This window comes from Mus musculus, chromosome 1 (assembly GCF_000001635.26).
Source record: "Mus musculus strain C57BL/6J chromosome 1, GRCm38.p6 C57BL/6J".
NCBI lineage: Eukaryota > Metazoa > Chordata > Mammalia > Rodentia > Muridae > Mus > Mus musculus.
In genome coordinates this window covers 53310246-53333022 of record NC_000067.6, presented here as the reverse complement: position 1 = coordinate 53333022, position 22777 = coordinate 53310246, and the positions used below count along the sequence as shown (strand labels likewise).

The 22777-nt window shown below is 38.4% G+C and overlaps 1 protein-coding gene and 1 pseudogene across 6 annotated transcripts; one reads left to right on the top strand and one right to left on the bottom strand.

The window, feature by feature from the left end:
- Gm18800 (predicted gene, 18800) lies at positions 299-6842 on the top strand (annotated as a pseudogene).
- Positions 6680-19667, bottom strand: Osgepl1 (O-sialoglycoprotein endopeptidase-like 1). Of its 6 annotated transcripts, NR_104361.1 has the most exons (9): positions 19165-19399; positions 17924-18167; positions 14734-15121; positions 12727-13080; positions 11813-11943; positions 11639-11718; positions 11456-11527; positions 9753-9856; positions 6680-7019 (listed from the first exon to the last, which is right to left on the bottom strand). NR_104361.1 is itself a non-coding variant. In XM_006496290.4 (8 exons), exons 3-7 carry the CDS (start codon positions 14899-14901, stop codon positions 9778-9780), a joined length of 804 nt encoding a protein of 267 aa, XP_006496353.1. In that variant the 5' UTR covers positions 14902-15116; positions 17924-18167; positions 19165-19667; the 3' UTR covers positions 6680-7019; positions 9753-9777. The 6 variants fall into 6 exon arrangements, 3 of the variants coding, with proteins under 3 accessions (XP_006496353.1, NP_001272768.1, XP_030098969.1); XM_006496290.4 differs by lacking the exon at positions 11639-11718 and having other exon boundaries at positions 14734-15116; positions 19165-19667; NM_001285839.1 differs by lacking the exon at positions 11639-11718.
- Between the last annotated feature and the right edge of the window lie 3110 nt (positions 19668-22777).

Genomic DNA, 22777 nt, shown 5'->3' with positions numbered 1-22777 from the left:
TCATGAGAGCTGCGCAGGTGTACCAGGATACTGGCGAATCCATTTTGGTGGAGATATGCTCCTGCTGCCCTGATTAGCTGAAGTTGTGTACCTGGTGAGGTGACGTGACCTCGGATAAAATAGAGGCAAATATAAAGTTGCCAGGAAGCAGGCACAAAGTAAAAGTGAAAACATGGGAGCGTCCTCATCACATCCGATTTCTTCAGCTCTTCAGGAGCTCCTTAAGTCTGAAGGTTTAAAAATTCAAAGAAAAACCATAGAAAAGTTTCTTGATCAGTGCGATACCATTGCACCTTGGTTTGCCTTCAATAATCGTTTTTAACAGCACTTGATATTGGAAACTGGAATGATAACCATATCCACTTTCAAGCCTCTTCTTCAATCCAGAGTTGAAACAGAGAGGGCAATGACAGCATTTCAAGTACATGGATCAATCCTAACATTTCACATCGGCAAGTATGGTGTTGTAGTGAACACTTCTTCCTTGGGGATGTAGAAAAATGTTCATTAATTTATGAAATTTAGTACTTTGCACATTTGCCCCTCTACCTCATGAAAAGTCCATTACTAGGATTTCTTTATATGGAATTTTTTTAGGTTACATTTGATGTCTATAACAACCCTGTGATGCCAGCAGGCAAGTGTCTTAATCACATCATGTTTAAAGAACTATGTAGAGAAACATGGCTGGGTTGAAAAACAAGTGTAATTGCAGACTGTGACCTGATTACATGGCTTCTTGCACCCTGAACAGTATTTAGTGCTCCTTGGTGTCTCATGCTTTTCTTCATAGCTTTTCTAACCTAAGCCTCATTAAGTACTTCTCTTGTAATTCAAGGACAACTGTTGCAAGAACTGTAGAAAGAGTAATATGGCTGGTCATAGTCATTGTTGTGACCATTTTCGGGGGTCAGAGGGGAGTAATGTAACCTGTGCTCTCTACCTCTCCATCTCTTTTATTGGAGTCCACCAAATATTCCCATGAGTCATTAAAAATGTCCCCAAATCATAAATGATTAAGAAAATCTGAGTAGCAAATGTTCACCAATTCTATGTTTTGTCTGATTCCCTATTGCATAGTTTCAAATTATGCTACCTGAAAATACTGAACATCAATTTCTGCATAGAGCAATGGGCATGAAAGGAACACAGTAACTCTCACCATGGCCTTTTCCTTTTCTAATTATTATTTCAAACTTTTAATGATTTTTTTAGACTATAAAATGAGAATTCAATTATGCACTGACCATTGTGTCTCAAGAAATACATATAGGCTGGAGAGATGACTCAGCGGCTAAGAGTACTGACTGCTCTTCCAAAGGTACTAAGTTCAAATCCCAGCAACCACATGGTGGCTCACAGCCATCCGAAATGATATCTGATGCCCTCTTCTGGGGTGTCTGAAGATAGCTACAGTGTACTTACATATAATAAATAAATAAAATAAAAGAGGAGAGAGAGACAGAGAGACAGAGAGAGAGAGAAAGGTATATATTAGCTGGGTGTGGTGGCGCACACCTTTAATCCCAGCACTCAGGAGGCAGAGGCAAAGGCAGGCAGATTTCTGAGTTCGAGGCCAGCTTGGTCTACAAAGTGAGTTCCAGGACAGCCAGGGCTACACAGAGAAACCCTGTCTCGAAAAAACAAAAAACAAAAACCAAAAAACAAACAAACAAACAAAATATGGTGCACAGATATGGTTCAAGAAAAACACTTATAAACTTAAATAAATAAAATCTTAATAACCCAAAAAGAGTGAATATATTTTGAAGCTTTGGAAGACAGAAAGCTTCCAGTTTTAAAAACTTCTTCTTATATAAATAAATCTGTGTAAGTCTTAGTATGTTCACAGAAATGCAATCAACTACAGGGAATGATTATCCTGCATTTACATGTACATGTTTTCTTACTTCTTCATTTTGGTTTTGGAGCTCAAGTCTTTTACAGTGAAATGCACATGTGAACAAAAAGCAATCTATCAGTTATCAGTTTTAGATAATGTAAGAAAGTTTCTTTGTATTAATCCTAGGTAATTTAATAGCTAGCCTGGCTCACTCGAGGGCTGGGATTCCAGAGGCTTTTTTCTCACTGGGAGCAATCCAGCAGCTCTGCCACCACCTGTACTCAGGAAGCGAAGAGGTAAAAAGAAAAGGCTATCTGTAAAACGGAATGTGCTGCAAACAGTAACCAGTGCTTCTCCCACACAAGAGGACACTTTTTCTTGGGATATTATGTAATTTATGACATCTACTCAACATTTAAGCAGATTTTTACAAAAGCAGTATACAACACCTGTAATTAAAAACTAAGGGGCTGGAGAGATGGAGAGATGGGTCAAGAGCATGTACTGCTGCTGTAGAGGACCCCAGTTTGGCTCCCAGCACCTATATCAGATGGGTCACAACTGCTTGTAACTCTAGTTACAGGGGATCCAATGCCCTTTTCTGGTCTCCACAGGGATGCACTCTCTCTCTCTCTCTCTCTCTCTCTCCCCCTCTCTCTCTCTTTTTAAAACTCAAAGAAGGTCAGGATGGAGAAGAAAAATTTTCTGTCCATTATATTTTGTCATAATAAAATATTAGGAAACCATGTAAGAAATTTCTTCCTGTTTCAGGTTCGCACAGCATGTTCCTGTGCCCTTTGCTACCTCACTTACAATGCACATGCTTTCCGACTTCTGTTAACTGAGTGTAGCAATAAGCCGAACCAATTCCTGCGCATAACAAATAACATCAGTAAAGATGCAAAGATCAATCCTGCGTTCCTAAAGGAGTTTCAACTGCAGCAAAGGATGAGACTTCCATCCTTAAGGTACTATGCCTTTATGGCCTTGTTGGACATCAATGGGAGGAGAGGCCCTTAGTCCTGGGAAGGCTCAATGCCCCAGTGCAGGCGAATACCAGGGCGAGGAGGTGGGAGTGGGTGGATGGTGGAACACACTCACAGAAGCAGGGAGAGGGAGGATGGGATAGGGGATTTCGGACAGGGAATAACATTTGAAATGTAAATAAATAAAATATCCAATAAACAAAAAGGAAGTTTCAGAAGTGACATCATTAGTAAAAATCTTAGATTTTAAGGATCCACCATGTAAAACTCCCCTTGAGATGTATATCCTCTGTGTATCAAATATAAATTTATAAATTTAACCTTGAGTGAATGTTCATTGCCAAAGCCCTGGTTTTATTTATTTTTGAATGCCGAGTGTCTTTTTGTTTTTGTTTTATCAATCTCCGTATCAAAATAAACAGCAGCAGTTTTCTGCTTAAAGCTTACTCTTAAGTATCAAACATTTTTCCTCATTTTAAGTGCATTACTCCATCAAGGAAAAATAGTAAAATTCACTTTGTCTCGTTATAACCTAAGTCTTTTAAAATGGGAAGTGCAAAAAATAGAAATAAATAAAAACTTACTGTGAACTATTTTCTCTGCTTCTACATACAGAGCTGAATTATGAGTCTTTCCAGGTAGGAAGGCGTTCATATATAGGAAAAGATTTACTCACAATATATTATTATTATGATGATACAAGAAGGGAATCATACTTAATAGTATTTTATGGCTATATAAAGTAATTTTATGTAGAAAAAAGATAAGTATTTTAAGAATCCTTTAATAACTGAAAATCTAAAACCACAATCTGAACATTAATTCCCCCTCCTTCTTCTTGTTCTTCTTCCTCCCCCTCCTCCTCCTCCTACTCTTCTTCTCCTCCCTCCTCCTCCTCCTTCTTCCGCTTCCTTCTCCTCCTCTTCTCCTTCTCCCTCCTCCTCCTTCTTCTGCTTCCTCCTCTTCTTCCTCCTCCCCCTCCTCCTCTTCCTCCTCCTCTTCCCCTTCTCCCTCCCCCTCCTCTTCTTCTTCTTCCTCCTCCTCCTCTTCTCCTTCTCCTCCCTCTCTCTACCTCCTCCTCCTCTTCTACCTCTCCCTCCTCCTCCTCCTCTTCTTCTTCCTCCTCCTCCTCCTCTTCTTCTTCTTCTTCCTCCTCCTCCTCTTCTTCTTTCTCCTCTGCATCCTCTCCCTCTTCCATTTTCTCCTTCTCTCTTCCCATGTTCTGCTCCACCTTCCCTTTTATCTGCCCAATCATCAGCTCTCTTTTATTTTACAAATTAAGGTGGGAAGCAGGTTTACAGAGTGCTGACTCATTCCTTGTTCACAACCACTCACAGGAGAACGGAATTAACATCAAATATAATTAGTTCCAGGGCTATCTGCAACAACAAATGATTTATACTTTGTAGCCAGTCATTCCCACACCTCTGTTGGAAATGGAAAATGTGTTCCTGTTCAATTCGGTTTTTCTCAAAATTCAGTATGAGTCCTATCTTAGGGTTTCTATTCATGTAAAGAAACATCATGAAATAGTTCATTGGGGCTGGCTTATAGTTCAGAGGTTTAGTCTATTATGGTTGTGGAAGGAAGCATGGCAATGTGCAGGTAGACAAGCTGCTGGAGGACTGCCCCGGACATAGTGCTGGAGACGGAGCTTAGGGTTCTACAACTTGATCCACAGGCAGCAGAAATGACTGTATTTATCTTGAGGCTTAGCTTGAACAGTTAAGACCTCAAAGCCTGCCCTCACAGTGACACACTTCCTCCAACAAAGCCACCCCTCCTAACAGAGCCATTCTCTATGGGACAAGCATTCACACATATGAGACTATGTCATTCCTTTTCAAACCATACCTTCTTCCCATCACTTCAAGCATAATGGTCCATTTTAGTTATGCTTAGTATTTGAAATGACTAAGTGATAAGGTAGCTGCAGGCAGCATACATGCAATTTTATACATGTATGACATAGATCATTAAGGCCCCTGAACATAGAACCTGGAATCTTTATTTATTCATGGTTTTCTGGGTATACTATGTCTTCATTTATTTTATTATTTGATATTTTGCCCCCTTTTAGCCTGGAGAGGAATGGAGGACCACCTGTAATTCCTGTCTTTAAAAAGTAATTAATTTTTCTTTTATTTCTTTAATGCCTGCTAGTCCTGGCACTCTGTAATTCTGTTTTAGGGTTTCTATTGCTGTGATAAAACACCATGAATAAAGGCAACTTGGGGCAAAAGGGTTTATTTCAACTTAAAGCTTATAGCTCATCAGCCAGAAAAAACAGGGCTAGATTTTGAGGCATGGACATGAGCTAATTGCTGGATTACTCTGTCTCCTTTTTTATATACCCCAGGACCTAGCCAGGGGTAACACCAGCAACATAGGACAGGACCTTCCCACACCAATCATAAATCAAGACAACGCCCACAGGCTTGCCTACAGGCCAGAGTTATGAAAGCACTTTCTTAATTGGTGGTACCATTTTCTCAGTTGTGTCTAGGTTTGTGTCAATACAACAAAAACCAAAGAGCACATCATATCTTTAAAAATTCAAAATGTGGATACAACCCTCTAGAAAGCATACCTTTAAGCTTCTGTTTTGTAACTATACATGCAGAAGACACATTCTTCATTTAATGTCTTCCCTACTGTTATTAGTAGCCAAAGATTTCTCTGGCAGGATGGTACAGTTGCTAAAAGTACTTGCCAACAAGCCTAATCACCCAAGCTTGCTCCTCAGAACCTACATGGTGGGAGAGAACTAATTCCCACAAGTTGTCTGTTAACTTTGCCCTCCACACGTGTTGATACACATATACACACAACATTTTTAAAAGATTTTTTTTGTTATCTCCAAGTAAAACACGAATAAGGCACCATCTAACTGTGCCTTAAACAATCTTTCTCTTGTTAAAATTTCATGTATAATTATCTAAAAATTCTTAGACTAAAGGCCACACTGTTTTCATTGATACTTGATAGCTCTGAGTCGGTAGTTGAAAGTTGGGTAGTATGAGGAAATCAGAATTTAGATCTTACAATATTATTAATTCCTTTCTATTTTAATTTTTAAAATACATTTGAATTTCATGGGGGGAGGGGAGACTTATGTCTGAGTGCAAATGCCCAAGAGGCCAGAATCCAGTAGAGATGAAGTCCCAGGAAGTTGTGCCCTGCCTGATGTGGGTGCTGGGTACTGATCATCAGTTCTCTGAAGGAGCAGAGTAGAATATGCTCTTAGTGGCACTGAATAGGGAATAAACATGGCTTAGTTATTGCAATGCTCATGCTTATTAATCTGCTATCCTTAGAAAAGGGCCAATGACAGTGTATGTTGTCCTAGAATAAACATCTATGACATAACCAGTAAGAAAGAAGGAAATGAAAAAAGAATGCAGGACTGGGGGACGGTCCAGTGCTTAAGAACAACTACTCATCTTTTTGAAGACCTGAGTTTAATTTGCAGCATCCATATAAAGCTTACAGCTACCTGTAATTCCAGCTCTGGGGGATGTGATACCCTTGTCTAGCCTCAGTGCTCCCCCTCCTCTTTCCTACACATAAATAAAATTCCTTTAAAAAAAAAAAGAGAGAAAAGGAATGTTTATTCAAGAGTATCTGTAGAAAGCTGGTACATGTTTTAGTTAACTAGGCAAAGAAAATAAGTAATCAGATTATATTTAGGGCACTTGATTTGAGAGATGTTTAACTGCGGCCTTCTTACTTCCAGGGAAAGAGCACTGACAGAAAGCAAGACCTAAAATCCAGCCAAGAGATTCCCTGACTTTATTACCTCCAGTGACGAACGTCAAGGAGCTCTTCAGAACAACACACAAGGCCAATATTTCCCACAACACTTTTTTTATTTTCATCTGGAGTTTCATCAGATATCATAAATGTATCAAGACCAAGAATAGCGTTTTTGAACAAACTTGGGAAAGATGAACAGAACGCCAACCCAGACCCTGCAGAAAGCCAATAATTAAAAACAAAAAACACTTGAAACACGAAATGATTCTTGACTGGTTTTTTTTTTTCCAAAACATATTGTTTATTGTGGTAAAATATACAGCATCTTCAGGGGATGGAATTTGTGTTGTTCGAATGGAAGTTGTTTATATTAATACTGAATAGATTTTCTTCCCAGAGTTTCATATGGAATTGAATTGCATGTCAGTTATTGCCTGAAAAAAATAAGTAGAATTTATATATAGAATGCTTGTACTTATACCTATAATATTTATCAACTGTCATGAGTAGAATAATACATATTTGTGTGTATCTATATATCCATAATATGTTTCAAGAGTTAGAAACATTATGAGTTGGTACGCTTAGTTAAAAGCCCACATATTAACACTTAATACAACACCTAAGCTGTCAAATAATAAGTATTACCAATGTGTGCGACATCTGAAAAACCATGAAATGTACAATGTCTCAATACTCATAGTAGCATCTGAAATCACTACTCTTATGGTACACAGGGAGTATAATTAAAACATATGGAAACTAGAGTTGCCCCGGTATCTATAGAAAGTACCTTTGCTTTGATCTGGAAAACAAATAAAATAAAATCCCTTAACAAACTAGAATTTAAAAGAAAGAAAGAACACAAAATATACAACCACACCATAAAAACACAAAACTGGAAACCACAGGACACAAGCAAAAGACGAGTAAAACAAAAAAATGCCTAAACAAGGGCCTGAGGCCTACCTACCCTTATATGAGGTTTATATATCCAGTAAGACTCCACTGGAGAAAAATTGTTTGTTGCAAGTGGATGTCAGTTAGAGATGGGAGTTTATGTTCACTTTCATATCTCAGGACTATGGCCCCATCTGGCTTGAACCTGTGCAGGCCCTACACGTGCTGCCACATCCCTGAGGTTATATATATGTGCATCAGTCCTGTTGTGTCTGGAGGCCACTATTTCCATACCTGCTGGCTCTTACAAATGTTCTGCCTTGCCACTGGCATAGCTTCTAGAACCTTAAGTGGAGGATGTCCTTAACTCTTAAAAGATTATTTTTTTTATCACTCAGTTGTTTCCTTTTAAGATTATAGACAAGAAAAGCCTCAAGATAACATCCCGAGCTTTATCGGTGGAACTGGACCTTTAGCCAAGGACCTGGGAGATTCATGCAAGAGGTTTGCTAAGACTCAAACCAGTGTGAGCTAGACATGCCTGAGCCACAGAGTGAGACTCTGTCTCAAATGAATATATTCATAATATATATTTCGGTAAATTTTCTTCCATAATTTATGTGTACTGATAGTAGCATCCATAGGAAAATATCTGTTAATTCATAATCAAATACGAAATGCAAATCCAAATGTAAGATGTGAGTTCATGAGCTAGTTGTTGCATTTACTTGTTATTTCTTCACCCTCATCCTGTCATCCAATAGCCATCTAACGACCAAGAATACAAATCACCCTCAATTTCCAGATGCTCTATTTTAAAAAGGAAAATAGGAGATCATAACAAAGTTGAACCAAAAAAAAAATTACTTATGGAACTCTCTGCGAAGAAAGTTAGCTTAAAACAGGACTAAAACTAGAAATGTTCCCATATAATCAAGAATGATGGGTACATATCTGTAATTCTACTGTTGAAATGCTGAGGCAGAAAGATCAAGAGAGTTGAAGGCCAGCATGCTATAAAGTGAGTCACCTGAAGAAGGCTTTGTTCTATGCTAAATTTTTATCTTTACTTTATGGCTTTTCAATAAAACCTGTTACCAGAGATAAGAAATTGCATACAATTAACACATTATTTGAGTGCAGAGGGCATAATATGAACATCTAGTGGCAAGAAAATGAAATTATTTTTTAAATTTACTATTTGTGTTCCACATGTGTGCCTGCTGCCTGTGGAGGTCAGGAAAGGGTGTTGGATTCCCTGGAACTGGAGCTATGGATAGTGTGAGCTGGCATGCGGGTGCTGGGTCCTCTACAAGAACAAGAAGGACTCTTAACAACCAAGTCATCTCCCTCGCCCAAGTAGCTCTGTACATCTAGCCCCAAACAGGATGTAGCTAGCTACTTTACTCAGAAAAATAATCAGTGGTAAACTTAGTGTCTGCAGTACCAAGTTTCAAACAAAATTATCCAAACAAACCTTTCTTATCTCATTTATTTTCATCTTAGTAAATACAATTAAATACATTAAAGAAGTCAGTGTATTGTAGTAGTCAAAAGCTAGCTTCTATTCTTCTTATTTGAGAAATGGGGAAACGATATCAAATCCATGATAAGAGGCCAGAAATGAAAATAACTACTACATTTTCCCTGAGGATTTTCTTTCTTCATCTGCCAACATTAGTAAATCCTTCACCCTTTGGTTTCATCGTTCTTTTTTTGTTTTTTAATAATGAAAAAGCCATTTTTTCATTCTTTTGCAAAACTGTAACATGCAATTATTGTCTTTGGGAAGAAAAGGAACTTTTTTTTTAAGAGTCTTGGGCCTAGAGAGAGAACTAAGCAGGTAAAGGGCTTGCCTTGCAACTATGACCGCAAGTTCAATCTCCAGAAACTACGTGCCACTGGAGGCCACTGGAGGCATGGCAGTGTAACCTTACAATGCCAGTGATGGGGCAGTGGAGACAGAGGATTGGTGAGCTTCCCGGGGCTCCCTGTGCAGTCTCTCCAGTGCTATTGCAAAGCTCCAAGACAACCAGAAGCCTGGACTCCAAGGAGGTTAGACAGCATTCCTGAGTGTGACGATTGCATTGTGAACCACTCCCTGCTACCATGCACACACATACATACACTGGTGCACGTGCACACCCACGTGCCCCTCCAGGACTATGTATACACACACAAATATAACAATTTGATGCCTAATGAACATATTTAACATAATTTGATGCCAAAACCTTAAAACTTAACTTTATTGTTTAAAATATTACCTGTAGAGACCTTTAAAGTCACAAATCAAAGTGCCATTTTTAATCGCGGTACTTTTATGGCAGCTTCTGCAACTTCTCTGGATATGTCTACTCCAAGAGGACATCTGTATAAAAATCAGAGGTCACATGACTTTATACTTGCTTTATAACCTATCACGACTTGTGCACATTACCTGTTTGCAGTTTGGACAACATTAGGAATAATGGAGAGTCAGCACAGGTGGTTGCTCTTCCCCATACACAAACCTGAACAATGCAGAACAATGCCTCATTCTTAAGAAAACTTAATTTTGAGGTATACTTGCAAGTTATACTGCTCAAAAGTACTGTAAATTAGTAAGCTTAAATCAAAATGAATGCTGGGCCAATGTAGTTAGTTCAATGGTACAGTGTATGTTTAAGCACATGTAAAGCCTTGGATTTCACAAACTATCAAACAACAAAAATACAAATGAAAAAAATCCTTAAAATAAAATACAAACAACAACAAAAGATGTCATAGACAATTAAGGTCAAAATGGTAACAGTATTTTAACAGAAAATATCAAGTCTTGGCTTGTTTATATTTTCACAGGTCCCTTGGTCTCCATTACTTTTCAGAGTTCACAAGTTGGCCGTCCGTTTCAACTTCCCCTTGCACTTTTAGACTGGAGAGCTTTTTACCTCTCATTCATGTTATCTAGTCTTCCTCAGTAAGGAAAAGCAAAATCGCACATTTCCACTTTTTTATGATATTGCTCAAGGTAAGACTTTAAGCAGACCACAGCTGGACAGAGCCTTGACACTGCCACAAGGGGACACCTGGACTAGGCAGTATTATCTGAGGTTAAGCTGCCATGTTAAGTGGTTCCTTGAGATACTACCCTAAGCTCTAGTTATCCACAATCCACATTAACAATGTTCCTGCAGCACAATTCTCTGGTGCACAAGTTCAAAATAACAGAAGCAACAATGTTCAAATATAACCATGTCAAGTTATGAAACATAATTGTCCTATATTATTCCCAGACTAAATTGGACAGAATTTGATACCAAATTAAGAAACTTTGCTCTTGAAACTATGGTTTGAGAGAGGAAATAAGGCTTAGAGTGAACAGCTGCCTTCTGGCTTATTCTCATCTATCCTGTAGGATCATGTCTGTAAGCCAGTCTCTTATCTGGATGTTATCTTCATGGTTCCCTTAAGTCTGCTAATGCACTAACTGTCCATAGATATGTCAGAAATTACAAAAGGACTGCTCATGGAGATGGTTTCTTTTCTTATGTGTGTAGACTTGACTGTATGCATGTACACCATCTGTGCGTGGCCATGGAGCTCAGGATGTTGATCCCCTAGAACTGGAGTTAAGTGTAGCTATGAGCCACTGTGCGGGTGCTGGAAACAGAATCTTACAGTAAGAGCAGGAGGAACTCTTAACTACTAAGCCATCTCTCCAGCCCTGAAATGTGTTCTTTTCTGATAAGAAATAAAACAATATATCATCTTTATTTATGACCTGCAGAGATAGGCCATATCTCATATAGCTTGTTAACATTTTTTATAATTTGGATCTATAGCAGAAATATTTATCAATTATTTCTCAACTACGTTCACGAAACCCAATAATCTTCCTTAAAGTACCACCAGAACGTCAACAAAAACTTTATATAAAAAAATACTCGTCTATCTCTTTTATAGTTTGTATAAACGTGATACTACATACTTTGGTTCATATCGGATGTCTTCTACATCATGTAAAACGCCCAAGCCAGCACGTAATCTTTCAATTCCATTCCTAAATGATAAAAATTATTGAAACAACATAAGGTTCTTTTTTGTTGTTGTTTGTTTTTTGTTTTTTTAAGACAGGCTTTCTCTGTATAGCCCTGGCTGTCCTGGAACTCACTTTGTAGACCAGGCTGGCCTCGAACTCAGAAATCCACCTGCCTCTGCCTCTGCTGGGATTAAAGGCGTGCACCACCATGCCTGGCTCAGCATAAGGTTTAAGGAAAGGAAATTTAGGAGCTGTTAATGACTATTTATAGGATAACAACTAAATCCCATATTTCCTGTGGCTTACCATGCAATCATGATGCCATTGTCAGTGCACAGTCTTGGAGGTGGACACAACAACGTGCACTGCGTTGCATTTGCGACAATTTCCAATGCTTTTCGGATGTACAAGTTACTTGCAACACCTCCAGATACAACCTGTAAATAGTGGGACAACGAGTATTAACAGCTGTCACATAGAGATATAAACCAAGTTGTTATCTAAACTCGGGGAACAAAACCAGCTTCACCCAACAAGAAACTATGACATTTGGGGTTAATGTAAAAAGGGATATATTTGCATAATAGAAATTTGCAGATAGTAATCACAGTTTCAATGCCAGCATGTATTCATTGCTAGCATTTTAAGGTATTTTTTATTATTAGAAAGTGTCCCTGCAACATTTGCAATCATAATATACCAATATTTTAGACTGCATTTTGTGCTTTTGTTAGTCATTGAGCTACTCAGCTATTAAGAAATCATTACCTTTAACACTCATTTTTAATATTCCATTTTCAAATTCCCAAATTTATACATTTATTCATTAGTTTATAATTTTCAAAGTAAGATTTAAGACCTATTATGTAGGAAGGATATCAAGACTTGTAAGCACATTTAAAGGGATTTAATAAAGAGGGAGAATGGTAGCCTACCTTAAAAAAATAGTAACCACAATGGTTATTGTGGTTTCTTTTTTATACAGAAAGAACAATAAAATTCAGAGAGAAATGTAGCCTGGGATTTTTTTAGTACAGGCTGTAGATATGCCCCATAAAGATGTTATGTCTATATTCACAATGATTATACATTGTTTTTATTCTGTATAGTTCCATGTTGTCTGTATGAGACACAAGGACCAATTCATCCTAAATATGAAGTCAACTAGATTCTTGGGGGTAACAGACTGGAAAGTATACAGGGGAGAGGACAAAGCTTACTAATACTGCGTTAGCTGGAGAGAGCAAATTTTTCTGCTTGCAAAACAGAATAGCGCGATGTGTTCTTTTCGCAAGGTGGCACGCTGTTGCATGCTGTACCGCAGCAGCAATGTCTGCAGCTGATGACAGGATTTGCCCCTTCTCAATGCCTTCTTCTTTTTCCTTGTGTGTTATTAGCTTATCAGTAATATGTTGAAGTCCCGTGAAAGAAAAATCGCAATTCTTAGCATTCTGCATAGGTGGATTGATAGTAAAATGGAATCTATTTCCGTCTTTGGCCAACTGTTCTATAGCTTTTCCACCACTCATTGTAGAACATTCTGGATGTTTGATTAAAGAAAGTCTTCTTGCCACCTATTAAAAACAAGCATTACATTTTTTTTCATAAATATATTTTGGCTGCAAATTATTAAGACAAAGATAACCCACTATTGACCAAGTCAGTTTCAAACCAGAAGAGATATAGGGATGGTTCAAAATATGCAAGCCAATACACGCAATACGTAACATCAAAAAAATAAGGACATAACATATGAGCCCTAGGCTACACATCTTAAAACTGTAAGATATAAAGATAATGAATAAAACAATTCCTTCTAAAATCCTGAATGGATCCAGAGCATCTGCTCATTTCAGGAATCATGCAACTCTTCCCTGCAATCAACTGACCAGCGGGCCCAGCACTGCTTCCCTAGACTCTCTTGTACAGGGACTGGAAAATTAAAGTCGAGACGGTTATTTAATGCTGAACTTTGAAAATAAGAATCTGTCTGGGCGGGCAAAGGGCAGCCTGGTCTGCAGAGCAACATACAGGACAGCCAAGACTAAACGGAGAAACTTACTTCCAAAATCCAAATAAACAAATGAGCAAACAAGTAAATTAACTATTTTTTCCCTCTATCATTTTATTTATGGTAGTAGGTACTAAAAGAAAACTGTTGTGATGTTAAGCAATTATGCAGTTGACACTGAATATCTGAATTCCATGTTAATCTTTTCCCTTATATTGTTTCACTGTATTAGCCCCAGTTGGCCTTAACCTTACTATGCAGACCAAGCAGGCCTTGAACTCAGCAATCCACCTGCCTCTGCTTCCCAAGTGCTGAGATTAAAGGCATGTACTGCCATCCCTTGTCCCTATCTCTGAATACCTTTATGTTTTTTATTCTTTTTTTTTTTTTTGGTTTTTCATGATAGGGTTTCTCTGTATAGCCCTGGCTGTCCTGGAACTCACTTTGTAGACCAGGCTGGCCTCAAACTCAGAAATCCACCTGCCTCTGCCTCCCGAGTGCTGGGATTAAATGTGTGTGCCACCACTCCCGGCACACCTTTTTATTTTTGCAGCATGCTAGTTTCCCAAACACTTTCATAAGAAGTATTTGACTAAATATATACCAATACCTGGAAACTATTTGAGCTTTTACATATAAATGTAAAATTTTTATTTTATTAAATGGCTAAAAATTACAAAATTGAGATGGACATAGTGGTGACTCACATCTATCATGCCAGCACATGGGAGGCTGAAGCAGGAGGATCACTGTGAGTTTTGAGTCTAGCATGGGTTACAGAATGAAACCTATCTAAAAGAAAAAGATTTAAAGTTATTACAACTCTTAGGGTTTTTTGTTTTGTTTTGCTCTTTCTGTTGCCCTGGCTGTCCTAGAGCTCACTATGTAGACCTGGGTGGCTTCAAACTCAGGGATCCACATGCCTCTTGTCTCCCAGGAGCTATCATTAAAGATGTGCCCCACTAAGCTTTGCCACAACTCTTGACTTTTAAGACAAGACATTGCTGCATGGCGCAGGTTTGCATCACACTCATTCAAAGGCCAAGGTTGGGCCTTGAATTTGTAGTTTATACTCCTACCCCCACCAAGCCTTTGGTAGTAATTTTTAAAAATAGTTTTTTAAGTCTACTTAGGTAATGTTCTGAATTGCCTAGGTAAGTAGTCTGCAGACTGGCAAGCAGCACCAGAAGGAAAGGAGAAGAACCTGGAAGAGTACCTTGTCAAGCATGTCGCCTGGTGCTATGTCCAAAGACTTCCCAAGGAGCAGGAAATCGGAAACACCTTGGACTAATGCCAACAGGCAGTGACCGCCAGAAATCAAAAGAACTAAAAAAGGAAATTCTACTTTATTGGTGAGCCTAATAGTCAGTGCGTGAGCCTCCATGTGATGAATCGGGATGAATGGCTTTTTAAACTGATTTACTAGCTGTAAGCTAAAGGATAAGCCAACTCCCAAGCTTAGGGCCAGTCCCGGTTTGATGGTAGTTGCAATTGCTGAGAGATCGCTTGGGGTGATTCTACAGGCAGAAAGAGTTTCTTCTACTATTCGTTGAATATTTTCTCTGTGAAGTTGTTGAGCTACTGGAGGAACAATCCCACCTGTTCTGAAACAAAAAGACAGTCTTTAAAAAAACTAGGAAAGAAAATGTTACATTTGAAGGCATTCTTCCAAATGAATCACTGTAGAAAGCACATTGTGTGCTTTATAATGTAAGTCCGATATGAGTTCAATATTGTCGCAGACTTTTCATGCTGTGTTCAAAACCCCTGAGTTTACTTCTGATGAATGACGTCACCAGAATAGCATTATAAAGCACTTCAAAGGGGTCATAAACAAAGGAAGGACAGGCTAATCCATTTAGCTCAAATCAACATTTTGAGGTGAGAATTTCAGAAATTACTGCAAGAGTAATTTGTCAAAAGTAACTATATTTAGACTCCACAAGAGAATATGAAGAGTCCAGGCATCAAAGATAACTCATATTTGGTAGGGATGACTGCGAGAAGAAGAAAATAAAACAGTGAGAAATATGAAGACAGTTTTGTGAAGATGAGTTTATTTTTAAACACAGTACACTTGAGGTCACACCAGGACAGGAGATAGCTTGCAATCCTAAAATAAAGTTTGGGAATTTAGTGCTCAGAGTTAGTGGTTGGGATTTTGGGTCTATGTGGGACAGCGGTTGATCACACAAATGTTAAGAATTAGCAGGGAGGGTTGGGAATACAGCTCAGTGGTAAAGCACTTGTCTAACATACTCAGGGCCTTGCATTCAGTCTCGAGCATGGGAAAAACAACAGGTGGAACTTGGCCAGCAACAAATATAGTAGCATGTAACTGGTTTACAGTCTGACACAGGGTCTGTAAGATTTACCTCTGGTCTGAACACATCACTGTAAAATATTTGCCACTTTAAGACCAGGTGGATAATTTCTATACAGATATGAAAATGCTGACAACATTCAATAAACACTTAGTTACTACTTTATATACTTATTTGTCTCAGAGTCATTTGAGTTTCAAGGCTCATTTAAAAAAATCTAGTACGTAATTTACACATTTTAGATTACATTTTTATTTATTTAGGGGAGGGCTGGTGAATGTAGAGGTGGTAAGAAAACAACCTGCAGAGTCAGTGTCCTCCTCCTACCATGTGAAGTTCCAGGGGCTGAACTCTGGTCAGGAGGGACCTTTACTAACGAGCCATTTCACTTCCCCTTAACATTCCATTTTATCTTAGTCTCCACACTTAATGTTTAGTTTAGTAACACTCTCACTGCCACCACCAAATGCAAAGTCTCTTTACTTTTCTAGCTGTGTCTTTTGATTCCTGGAGACCATCACAGATTGTGATGTCAGAAAACACTAGAAAGCAATATGCTGACTGGTTTTTTTCCATATCAAAATATTTGATTGGAATTTGAGAGTTTGAATGTTTGAGTTCAAGTCCTTTCCTCCCATTCATTTCTTCCTTTTTATAGCCATTTCATGCCTTCTTTGGTGTTTTCTTCAATAAAAATTATGCTAAACAATAAAGACAAATAATGAGTAAAACGGTGGCCTTATTCTCCAATAAGCAATGAGAACACATTTTATAATCATGTTTTAATTTGTATAAAGAATGCAGATGATGAGGGAAATGCAGAGATAAGGACATTGTTTAAATTTGAAGTTAGAGTCTAGGTAAGAGGCAAGGGAGGACTGAACTAAGTTGATGAGGAAGCAGGACTTGAGGGTTATATTTACAACAGCTGGATGGCTGACTTGGATAGGAAGTGGCAAGGAAAAAGTGGTGGTCTGAAAGAAGGGACATGCTAGCAACCAGTGCCTTACTACTACACTTCCTACCCTGCAATGATCTCTTCACTGTGTTGACAGGCACAGAACTGCTATTAGTAATGGCTACACTGTATTGAACCACTTATACTTGTCAAAAACTACAGCAAGTGTGCTAAAATAATTCACATTTATTTACATTTACTACATTGGCATTATGATTATCTGGATTTTACAGACAAGAAAGTTGAAAAAAATGCATGCTCTCAGTGTGACAGATTATGTAACTACACATCAGCCTGAGGCAAGCAAGTAGAGACGACAGGTGAAACTCCCACCTGATTTTAGAGTAATCTAAAAAACACAAACTAGAGATTATGTTTAAAATGTGGATTTCCACTTTCTTTTGAAAATTATGATACTCTAATCATTTTAAATTTTAAATTTTAAATACTCTAATCATTTTACATTCTTGAGTGACAATTGGTTAAAGCTAAGTATATTTTACACTTTATATCCAGTCCAATTGTTTAAGTCACTGGTCCTCTGGTCATCTGCAAACAGCTGGGTTTAAAAACCCAAGCTTAATACAACAATGTCTTAAGTACTATGTGAATTCTATGTGTACATGTGAATAGTTTTGTTTTTTTAAACTATCAGATGATGCTTTCCTGGGACTGCTGTTGAAACCACAAAGCATATATACAGGGGGAAAAGGCATCATTGAGAAAAACATCATAAAATTTATTAGTTCTGGGAATGGTTGTTGCTTCCTTCTGTTATAAGGATTGGCAAATGTTGAGACCCTACTGTGAACTGGGGAAGCCTTAAAAGCCAAGACAAGGTATGAGATATTTCTACAGCAGGTTTTGGTTTGTCTGTTGTTTTCTTTTTTGAGACAAGTCTCACTGAGTGGCACTGGCTGGCCTGGAACATCTGCCTACCTCTGCAGTGCTGGTATTAAAGGTGTGTACCATAAGGCATAGCTATTTATCGTGGTACTTAGTGGTCTTATACAATAGAAAAGAATTTAACTATTAAATTTTGACTTTTATACATGATAAATGGAAAAGAGTGGTGACATTTTTCTTTAAAAAGGCAGAAAATGACCCAAACCTTTGCTACTTACTTCAGATGAACCTGAGTTTGGGAGTGCAGTGCTTCCCCCAGCACATTCCCAGTTTCATCCACCACAGCCGCTCCTGTGTCATCACAGCTGGTTTCAATTCCCAGGACCAGTTTATGACAAGAGAGAGTTCTGGGATGAACACTAAATCTTCTTAAAAATCCATAAACTTTACTCTTTGGGGGCTTGGGAATAGCTCCTGCTGTCCTTCTTAACATTAGCATATTTGTTACTCTACAAATACTTCCTAGAAAAGAGTTACAGAAATATTATGTCATTTGCAATGAATTCATTTATTTAAACAAAATAATGAATGTTATCTTATTTTTTAAGTATGCAGACTTCAAAATTTTAAGAACATTTGTAAAAACATTATCAAAATCTTTTAGAGGTCCTAGAAATCACTAGATAGGAATAAATCAAATTTTGCAAGAGAAAAATGAGAAGCATATAAAATGATTATAATGTATCAAGTTGAGCACCCCCAAAGTGAAAGAAGCTCTAAAGCACGCTACCACCTGAGTTGTTAGTGGAAACACAAAAAGTACTAAAAATATTATTGTATAAAATTGCCTTAGCTGTGTTTACAGGATGCAAATGAAACACGAATTTCACATCTATACCTGGGTTTCATCCTCAAATTGGTCACGAATATGGCACATCGCAAAATTAAAAAAAATTTTTTTTTGAAATTTGGAACACTTCTGGTCCAGGCATTTTGGGTAAACCATGCTCAACACGCACTTTATACAACAGTTAATGTTATAGTATAATAGTTATGTGGACAGTACTACTTAAAGTGATGTTAAAAATTAAAGGCAAATAGAACAAATCAAAAATAAAGGCCTCCCATTTATTGACTCCCCTCTCCCCCAGAAAATAGTGTACTGCATTTGGACAGTTTATTAAAATATTATGCTCACTAATCAGGATTTAATTTTGTATTTTGGAAGCAAGCCCTCTCATAAAGTTCATTGTAAAAAACAAGCAAAAACCCCCGGCATCTCTGCAAAGACAACCGTAAACACTTATCCAATCTTCGGATTCACATCTCCACTTTTTGTAATAGGTTCACCACCCAAACCTCTTCCTAAACCCTTCTCCCCACATCAACTCCTCCCCAAAAGGTAGCAATCCATCCATCACTAAACATAAACACTCTAGTATTCCCACACTGCAAGACGTGTGGAATGAGCAAAACTGGGGTTAGAAATACAGTGAACGCGTCAACTGGGAAAGCAGACCTGCAGTGACTGGGCTGAGAGTAAACTACGCGCAGATTTCAGTCGTGAGCTCCCACAGCCTCTCCAGAAGAATTAGTTTTGGACAACACAGCTGGAATCTGTTGCTGGAAAGCAACGGAGTCTCTGTTGGTGGTGAGCAAAAGCTTGGGACAGGAAAGACGTGCGCGGGAGCAGTCTCCATTCCCCTTAGGAAACTGCGGGCGCCCGCACTACGCAGGCGCCCGGAAGTGACGTCACCGCCCTTGGGCCGGCGGTCCTTCTCTTGTCTTAGTAAAGAAATGCTTAATAACTTCTTATAGCCCCAGGCGTTCCTGCCAGGTTTGTGAATACCAGGTCTTTTACTAAGTCACGCTGATAGCGACTCATGAAAAGGTGTCCAGATTCAGTAGATCTCACTGTGCCCACACTATGCCGCATTTAAGGAAAGGGTTCTGCCCTCCGTTAGAACTTTGCTGCCACCAAGAGAAAAAGGGTAGGATTTACTGTCATTCTATTTTAGGAAAGCTGTCACCAGACTTAAAAGGTAGTGGCCTGAGAAACCTTCCATTTTCATGGGGAAAGTATTTTCATCAGAAGTCAGAACACCCGCAAAAACAGCACTTGATTCTCAGTGAAGTGTATTTGGTTGTACAGTTTAAACAACTGCTGCATTTATCATCCCAAGTGAAGCACCCATGGCATTCTATAGCCCCGGATTACTAGGTCAGCTTTCAACTTTCTGTATAGCATGTACTAATTATTGCATCTTGCTTTGTTTTTGTTGGTCTGGTTTGTGAACCTGTTAGTACAATCAAATGGATGTATTCCAAATCTTTCCTCTCTACCTAAACTTTAAAACTGTAGCAAGCAAAGGCTTTACAATGCAAGGCTGGGAAGGGCTTGGATCTTTGCTTTGATGAGTTAAAAAACCACCACCACCACCACCAGGTAACTCTTCTCACAGACTTACACTAAACTCTAGGAGAAGGTACTAGTAAATTCATAATTACAATATTGAACTTACTTTTAAAAAAATTGAGACTTTTTTCAACCTGTGACAATAAAGTAACAATTTTGTGCCAGCAGGGTCAGGAACACATCCAGGAGATACTGTGCTTGGTGGCCTCATTTACAGATAATTGGGCTGCTAATTTTGAATGAATTTAGTCACAGAGTTAAGTGCCTCTGACTAACACAGAATGGGCCAGGGCAACCTTGAGTCTGGAACCTGTTTGGTTAAATACCAGAAGTCAAACTCATTTGTAACCTTCAGGTGAATTTAATAGGAAGAATTTTACAATACTTATACCTTACGTGTTCCACTTAGATGCATGTACATGTGTATGAAATATAAAAATCTATGATTCAGGTTCTTGCAATGTTGTCCAGAACTCGCGGACTTCTTTTTGTAAGCCTCCACAGTAACTGGGACTACAAATACCCACTCCTGTAGGCCTACCTGGACTTTATCACACATTCATCCAGACTGTTCCTTTATGGCAGGTACTTTCTTAGTTGTGAGAGCTAAAAACTTAAGGTTAACCCTCGATCTTCAATGCAGATAATTGAAAGGTAGAGAACTGGAAATGCACACAAAGTGGAGTAACCTGGAGAAGGCTGAGTGGTTTGAATGGCTGTATCTGTAGCCTGGCAAGATCATGACCTAATTCCTTGGTTTCTGCATCTGATTCCTCTCCAGGCTTTGGCTTGGAAGTGACTGGACTCTAGATTACTGAGTCACACATCACAAATTGCTAGAAAACCATTTAAAAGTCATCAGAACTTGTTAGTTTATTAACTTGTGAAAAAATGTAATAATGTTGGAGCTAGGATAGTGAGTCTGCTGGTCTCTCATCTTTGTTTTCAATAAACCACAATGAAGATCAAATGAATATTATATGAAAGCAGTAGATATAAACTCAGTGCTCTTAATGGCTAATATTTCAAGCTTGAGGAATTGCTTCCCACTTGAGTCACACACCAGCCTCAAATCAGTCATGCATTCTATGGCCAGCTGCCTTTCTCCTTTCCAGTCTTCTTTACTAAGCAATTCCATCTTTGATGTGAGAAAAATCCTTGTACTATAGGAAATACTGTTCGTCTGGTTTCATTTTTGGAGGATTTTTCTCTTACGTTTGCTGAGGTATTATACTTACTTTACAACTTGTCCTTCAGGTTATCTTCTTATGGCAGATAACCATAGAGAGAACCAAGAGAGAATACATGGTCTGAAGAACCCTTGTTGTTTATACTCTTCACTACCATTGATCTCCAAAAGTCATCTTCCCCAAAGTAAAATTTAGTAGCTGGTAAACATTAATACTTCAATCTTGGCAACAACTATTCTCCTCTGTCTTTATGAATGTAAGTGGAAATCATAACCACATTTGTCCTATTGTGACTACTTCATAGGGTCTTTGAGGTTATCTGTTGTCTACCATATATCAAAATTCCCTTTTAAACATAGAATCACATATTATTGCATAAATGCGTTATTTTATCCATCCCTTTTGATATGGGCATGTCTTGACTTGTGGCTAATGTGAAGAATGCGGCTGTGGACATGGATGTTCACACATCCATGTTCCTGCTTTACTTCTTTCAGATCTATACTTTGTTAGTACGTTTTTCATTGTTGTCATGAAGAACACTTTCAAAGGATGACAGGGTGTTTGGGCTCCTCATTCAGTTCATGTATGGCTGACTCCATTGCTTTGAGGACTGTGATTACGGAATCGCTTCATTTTCTTCTTTCTGCAACAGTGTCATCCATGAAGTGCACATTTGACCACTTACCATTTTACATGCTACCGATTAGTCTGAGTAACTGCTTGGCTGCAGTCGCTTCCCAACTATTCTGTTTTCTATTCTCAGCTCATTTTCAACAGCAGTCAGTGAGCTGTGAATAAAATGAATCCCTCTCATTTTCTGTGTAACTTTTTCACGCTGCCATTCTCCTTTCTCTTTTCCCTGTGCCAGTGGCTTTCTTGAGTTATCTCAAACACATTTCTGGAGTTCAAGAATCCGTTACTATTCTTCCTGGCAATCTTTTCTAGACTGCTGTACTTTCCACTTCTTATTCAGCAGTATTCAAATGCTGTAGGTCTGCTACATGTTAATGTCCACGCATCCATTACCTTGCATCCTCCATGGTATTCCTCACTTCCTCAAGTACCTGTAAGCACCTCTACAGAAGGCACACATTTTTCTTCTTTACAAACTCTGTAGCCTAAAACAGCATAACCAAGCAAACCCTCATATAGCTACGAATAAATATGTTTTAAAGCATTCAAAGTAGAAAGCACAGAAAATGGGAAGAGAAATTCCTATTTGTACAGTATGTGCAAAAAACTAGTTTTCAAAAATGAAGTTAAACTGGGCAGTTAAATTAATTAAAGCTCATGCCTTTAATACTAGCACTCAGGAGACAAAGGCAGGTGGATCTCACTGAGTTTGAGGCCATCCTCGTCTACGGAACAAGTTCTAGGACAGCCAGAGCTATACACAGAGACCCTGTCTTTAAAAGAAAAGAATAAAGAAAAAAATGTACTTAAACAGAGGAACATTTTTAGCTAATTTTATAAATCTGAAAAGTGTCAGTGTAGTTGTGATGACTGTCTTGGAAAACTTAAAA